This window comes from Trachurus trachurus (assembly GCF_905171665.1).
Source record: "Trachurus trachurus genome assembly, chromosome: 1".
Lineage (NCBI taxonomy): Eukaryota > Metazoa > Chordata > Actinopteri > Carangiformes > Carangidae > Trachurus > Trachurus trachurus.
Genome location: NC_139891.1, coordinates 19,975,076 through 19,981,853, shown reverse-complemented (window position 1 = coordinate 19,981,853; position 6,778 = coordinate 19,975,076). Strand labels below are relative to the sequence as shown.

The 6,778-nt window shown below is 38.8% G+C and overlaps 1 protein-coding gene across 1 annotated transcript; it reads right to left on the bottom strand.

Moving 5' to 3' along the window:
* Nucleotides 1-270: 270 nt before the first annotated feature.
* pold4 (DNA polymerase delta 4, accessory subunit) lies at nucleotides 271-5,103 on the bottom strand. Its single transcript, XM_083974539.1, has 5 exons — nucleotides 4,963-5,103; nucleotides 3,533-3,648; nucleotides 3,241-3,324; nucleotides 2,459-2,570; nucleotides 271-599 (listed from the first exon to the last, which is right to left on the bottom strand). Exons 2-5 carry the CDS (start codon nucleotides 3,636-3,638, stop codon nucleotides 575-577), a joined length of 327 nt encoding a protein of 108 aa, XP_083830665.1. The 5' UTR covers nucleotides 3,639-3,648; nucleotides 4,963-5,103; the 3' UTR covers nucleotides 271-574.
* Nucleotides 5,104-6,778: the final 1,675 nt, after the last annotated feature.

Genomic DNA, 6,778 nt, shown 5'->3' with positions numbered 1-6,778 from the left:
GATAGATAGATAGATAGATAGATAGATAGATAGATAGATAGATAGATAGATAGATAGATAGATAGACAGACAGACAGACAGAGAGAGAGTGTGTGTGAGAGAGAGAGAGAGAGTGGGTTAGGTCAGTTATAAAAAGACTGTATGTCAGGCAAATGTATGTCAGTCAGACCGCATGCTAGATGCAAGAGGCAACAATGCTAAAACATGAAACATCTCACCTAACGCTGCATGCATTACATTACAAAAAAAGAACATAGCAGAATATTTTGCTTTCTTTTTTTTTATTAAAATGTCATTATAATATTATGTAACTAAAAACTTAGTGTGTAGAAGTTAAACATAGTAAAAACGTATAAAAAAATCTTTTAAACCACACAAACACGGAAGTTGTTACATTCTTCTGTCACCATGCTTAGACCGGGATCCCCCCTCTGTTGCTGTGGTTTCCTTACATTTTTTCCTGTTTGAAAGGGTCTGAGGACTTGAGCTCCTACATTACTGAAAATGTTGACATCTAAAAACAACTTGAGTTCTCTTTTTCATTGTTCTTTTCCTCTCTTTAAGATGATTTTTTTCAAAGAGGATATTCACTCCACAGGCTGAAAGACAAACAACAGAAAAAAAACTTAACATCAGTTTGTATTATTAGTATAATTCTGTCTACAAGAGTCAGGGTTACATTTTTACATTTTTCAACACTTCGTGACCTTTACTTAAACAAATGCATACATATTTTTTGTCACAGCATGATACAGTATATAAAATAATGTCACTGATAATAACATGCATCATGTGTGGTAGACTAATTGCAAGGTGTCAGCATGTATCTTGCTTATGAGTGAGGAGGAGAAGTTATTATTGTTAATTACTGATCATGTATTCACAGGGTTGATCTATGCAGCTTTTTCCAGTTAACTTAAATACAGTTGATCAGTCAAGTCAGTCATGTGATCACTAGGGATGGGTAACGTTTTAGGTTTTATCCGATACCGGTGCCAAACCAGTACTTTTGAAGTGGTGCCGGTGCTTAAAGAATGGAAAACATATGAACTTTTTCAAAAAACTGTGCCTTTTTATTTTTAAGGCATTTTGTGACATACGAGTTGAAGAGACTATTAATTTAAATAATATAAATACAACTAAGTATTAAAAGAAATTATTTTTCAACAAAGTAAAGATAGATGGGCATTAGATACTTGGGGTAAACCAAAACTGCGTACTTACTGCGAAATAAAACAGGTATTTGCCCCAGAAAACTATGTTTTGTATAATTTGTCTAAAAAGAAAAGATCCCTGTGTGCTCAATTGAGAGCTGGTATACTTGGTCTTCATATCGAGACAGGCAGATATGTCAGCACAGCAGAAGATGATAGAATTTGTAACTTATGTGACATCCAAGAGGTGGAGAATGAAATGCATTTTGTGTTCTACTGTCCTTTCTATGACTCTATAAGACAAAAATTATTTTGTAAAGTAGATCCAAATAACGAATTTGTGTGGTTGGACGATGCTGAGAAGCTAAAACTTCTTTTTTATTTGAATATTTTAGCATTTTCTTTATTTCTTGAAAAGGCTTGGGCAATGAGACGAAGAGCGATATATAGTTGAGTACTGAAAGTAATCTGAAATTGTTAATTTATGTCACATCTGTGTGGCAAGTAACACCAACAGGAAGGACTGTCTGTAGTTTTTGTTTTTTGTATTTGTTATTGTGTCTTGTAATCCCATATGGGATGGGCCACAGTGGTGGCATGACACGAAAATAAAACATTCATTCATTCATTCATTCATTCATTCATTCACTAAGACTAAGGAAAAAATTAACCAATATAAAATAAAATGAACAACAAACTGTAACTATCATAACAGCAGTGTACTGTATCAACACCAGCAGCTTGTGTCAGTTTTCTTTTCTTGCCGATGTTATAAAACACATAGACACACACTACAGCTGTGCAGCGCCACATATCCATTGTGCTCTGGCTCCGATCGACACCAGAGCGTGTGAGTGGAGCAGAGGAATGGACAGGTCGTGGTGCAACGGATCATTGTTGATCCATGATCCGTTTAAATAGTAGCACGCAAGTGGTCCGCGGATCAGTTGATGAAAAAAAAGTTGTGTGTAACTGTGATAACACTAGGCGCACCGCCGCAGCCGAAACAGGCAATTAATAGGCAAAAAAAAAAATAATTTAAACTCTGCTCATATTGGCAGCTCTATGTTGCACACAACAAAGACTGATGTGATGACACGTGTAGCACCGGCAAAGCGATATGCAAGGGTAGCATGGAAATAAACACATGTGGGCATGTTCCTTATTTTCCCTTTCATGTTCATAATATACAACATACTCTTAGAGTGTGTGTGTGTGTGTGTGTGTGTGTGTGTGTGTGTGTGTGTGTGTGTGTGTGTGTGTGTGTGTGTGTGTGTGTGTGTGTGTGTGTGTGTGTGTGGTACCTATGGTTGTATTCGGGGTCAGTGTGTTCTTGCAGCAGCAGGTCTCTGATCTCCTCAGGTGGGTTCAGACCATGGACCTTTGCTCTCTCCCATCTCTGCAGCCTGGTGATACCTGGCAGACAGAGGCAATATGATCAATTATTCAATTATTTCTGTCATTAAAGGTCCCACATTGTCATCTTCTCCTCTGGTTTTCTTTTATCCATAAGAAGATAATATTCATGGTTTTAACAACCAGAAAATTATTTCATTGTGTAGTTTTACATCCTCTCTCGCAGGATTTTCCCTGTAACTCTAGTAACTACAGGTCAGTGAGCCAGATCACGGCCTGCGGTTTTTGAGGTGGGAGAGCAGGACTGCAAAACACTTTGCAGAAACCATCAAAAAAAACGATGCCTCAAGCTCCCTGAGTTAGAAAAGGAGCTACATCACAGATAGAGGATTTGCCAAACAACGAACATATGACTCCAATTAGCAAAATCCCTGTCAGAAGAAGGCTGTTTCTAAACCTCATCCACTGAAGGACAACAAGACCATACGCTTGAGGAGACTGTATTGTAAACTGGTGAAACTGCCACTAGAGGGAGCCACAGCAGCTGGTGTGGGCTGATTATCACATCTCCTTTTGTCTCTAAACCAAATTGCTGTTGTATTCTATAAAGATGTAAAATGTGAAAATGTGTGTGTGTGTGTGTGTGTGTGTGTGTGTGTGTGTGTGTGTGTGTGTGTGTGTGTGTGTGTGTGTGTGTGTGTGTGTGTGTGTGTGTGTGTGTGTGTGTTACCTGTGCAGGGTCCAAATCTCCAGTCCAGATCAAACTGTCTGAGCTTCTGCAGCTCCATCTCTCTGACCGTCTCAGTCTCATTCTCTAGATCATCAAAAAAGAGTCAGAGTCACAACTTCACACAACAACAAGAACGCAGTTACCTTAGAAATAAAACTATCAAGTCTTTACACATGTTGCAAGAATCAGCACATGAATACATGAAACCATGACAGGGTGCATACAATTTTATTTAGATCTGGACACAAGACACCACACATGACTGCCACACAGACACTGAGCTGCTCCTCACCTTGCGGTGGCGGAGGAGGAGTGGGTTTCTTCTCTCGTCTTCCCCCCTTTCTTGCTTTCTTCACAACCTTGAATGAATCAGTGATCAATCGGTGCTTGGTTGTCATGTTGACTTATCTGGAACAAATACACACATGCACACATGTTGTTCGATCAATACAAACACTGCCAGTTTCACAACATCTACAAATATTAACATTCACAGGGTAGCACACCAGAATAAACTCAATATCAGCTGGGCAGTGACTTTGCGATTTTTGTACTGCTCAAATCTTTTTTCAAACCTCATCTATACTCAACTATAACAGAGGAAACACTTCAATGTGTGGACATGACAGCTGTTGCTTACTCTGTAAATTAAATAATTCACAACTATCTAAGACAGAGGTGGGGGTAAGCGACACGTGTGTAACTCTTCAAACTTCTGGTAACAAGTTATTGTGGCGAGAATAATGCAAGACAAATCAAGTTGAAACGCTGAGGATTAACCCCAGCTTCCATATTTGAATCAGTTTCAGTGGTCATGACAAGATTAGATGTTGTTTCATTTCAGCAAACTGCTGCAGCTGTTTCCACCTGATGAATCTGATAGTGCAGCCACCTACCACCATACTTATTATCATTAATAGCCTGATAAGTACTGTTATCTCTGCTAAAAATGACTGCATTAAACACTTACTTGCATTAAAGGGTCAGGGATGAACCTTCACATTTAGGTGCAGATTTGGTCAAATGGGCAAGTCCATGAATATTTTAAATCACTTTCTTTAATGTGTAGGATGAGCTATTATTGGTATTATGCTGCATCTCTATGAAGACCCTGCACTGTGACTTTTCCTCGACAGGTGCCAGGTTTGTATTTCAATCAACGACCAGAAAAAGGCAAATATAAAACGAAAACTCTGTTCAAGTTTCATGTCATGAAACTGAATCGATATTAAAACTACTTTTAATTTAGTGCTGATTGAGGAATAAGTTTGTTTTTAAGTGTTGGCCAAACGACTCTCCTATGCCGTTCTGCATGTAGAATCATAGTAGTAACACAGTAGTTATTAGTTCTGCACTGACATTTAACCCGTTTCCACTTGAACTTATTTAATAATCTGTGCATGTTAATCATTAATTGGTAGGCTAAGCAATAATTAAGTGGCAACATTTAATTACACCCTGTTGATTACGTCATAAAGCACAAGTTGTTACAAGTTTATAGTCAGTCAATTCAACATAGTAACATTTCCTGTCCGTGTCATAACAGCTACAGAGGGGCCTGTGTGTGTGTGTGTGTGTGTGTGTGTGAGTGTCTGTGTGTCTGTGTGTGTTTATCGAAGCTGCAGGAAATCATCTTATCGATCGAGCACAGAGGCATCCCAGCGCGTGCAACACCAGTCGACGTTGTTTATGATATTTTATTAATCAGTCTGCTGAACTTACCGTGTTTAACAGACTGCTCTGTCAAATGAATTTGTCCTGTTTGGAAATGAAACCAGCAAAACAATGACGACGACGACGCCTCCTTCTTCTTCTTCCGTCTTCTTCTGTCGGTGCAGAGGAAACCAGATCCCCCTGTGCTGCCACCCCACGACCACTCCGCTTATTACAGATCAGCAGAGCGCTGAATAAGAGTTGTGTGTTTAAAATGTAGGCTATAACTAATCTTTTTTATTTATTATTCCACTGCTCCGTTTTATGTTGAATTTAAATGCCTGATATAATGTATTTCCACACCTTATGTGTAGGCTATTGGGAGTTGTTTTGCTTTTGTTTTGTTTTCCTTTATGAATCCCCAAATGTTTAGTTTTTTGCATTTTATAGCCTATTTCACCTGTATTATTGTAATTATCCTCTTTGAGAGTTTGTATCTTCAATTGCTTAAATTTATTTTAGAATCTTTTCATTTTTTAAAGAGTTGTACGTACCATTGCCAATAAATCTGGCCCCCTGAATAAATAATACAGAAGTGGGCCCCTCTATGTAAATATCGTTTTTTATTCATTTCAACCAGGGCAACGGTGACGGTTAGTGACAGTAGCCTAACGGACAATTTGCCTGTCATTCTCATTTAATATTGAAAACCTACTGTAGCATTAGAGTATAGGTGAGCATAGTATTGATTCAGAAAGGAACAGTGCATTTTATTTCTCAATACAGGACAATCTTGTATTATAGGGGATGATTCAGTATTATTATCACTATATTCATCATGTTCCAGGCAATTCCTGTGTAATTACTGTGTCATGTTTGTGTAAAAGCTGGCATGGCCGAGCCCAACGCCACACGGCCTCAGTGCTCTCTGAGGGAGGCTGGGTGGCTGCAATAGAGACCATAATATAATTTAGCCATACTAAGATACTGGGAGTCTTTGTGGGCCCCACTGTTCATCTTAATGAACACAACTTATAATAACTACAAGATTTAGCAGCAGCATTTGGAGCAGAAAATATTATCGGTGTATAATTATAATAGGAAGAGGGAAGTCTGGGTGTCCCTGTTCAGGCTGCTGCCCCCGCGATCCGGTACCAGATGAGTGGAAGAAGATGGATGGATGGAATTATAATATTTGTTTATGTGTACAAATGTAAAATAATACTAAACTGTGTAGCTTTTACAGTAATATGAAATATATCATTCATATCCACCCATCCATAGTCTATATCATATCGCTGGTGTACTGTGTACATACTGGACAGGCTCATCAGACGGGCCAGCTCTGTGGTGGGCCTGTAACAGGAGTCGGTGGTGGCAGTGGCAGAGAGAAGAACCATGGAAAAACTGATGGCGATCATGGACAACACCAGCCACCCTCTGCACTATGCCATCAGCTCTCAAAGGAGCAGGTTTAGTGGCAGATTGCTGTCACTGACCTGTTCCACAGACAGACTGAGGAAGTCCTTTGTGCCCAGGGCAGTCAGACTGTACAACAGCAGGGGGGGGGGGGGTGGTGGGACGGGCACAACATCTGCACTAATTGACATTTTATGAACTGTATTTCTTTTATATGAGAGTGTGTGTGTATATGGGTACATATATATGTATGCATATATAGGTGATAGTTTGTATATGTGTATATATATAGGTATATTTTATATTTTATTTTATTCTTTTATATTATTGCTACATCTGTCTACATTAGCTGAGTGCTTTCTTTCAGAATGTTTGGAGCAGCTGACAGATGAATTTCCTTCGGGATTAATAAAGTATCTATCTATCTATCTATCTATCTATCTATCTATCTATCTATCTATCTATC

Excerpts from the sequence above, each read along its gene's own strand:
- pold4 (XM_083974539.1), bottom strand. The coding sequence starts at position 3,638 with ATGACAACCAAGCACCGATTGATCACTGATTCATTCAAGGTTGTGAAG. Across the intron at positions 3,325-3,532 it reads TCCTCCTCCGCCACCGCAAG|AGAATGAGACTGAGACGGTC; the intron begins GTGAGGAGCAGC and ends TTGATGATCTAG. Across the intron at positions 2,571-3,240 it reads GAGATTTGGACCCTGCACAG|GTATCACCAGGCTGCAGAGA; the intron begins GTAACACACACA and ends TCTGTCTGCCAG.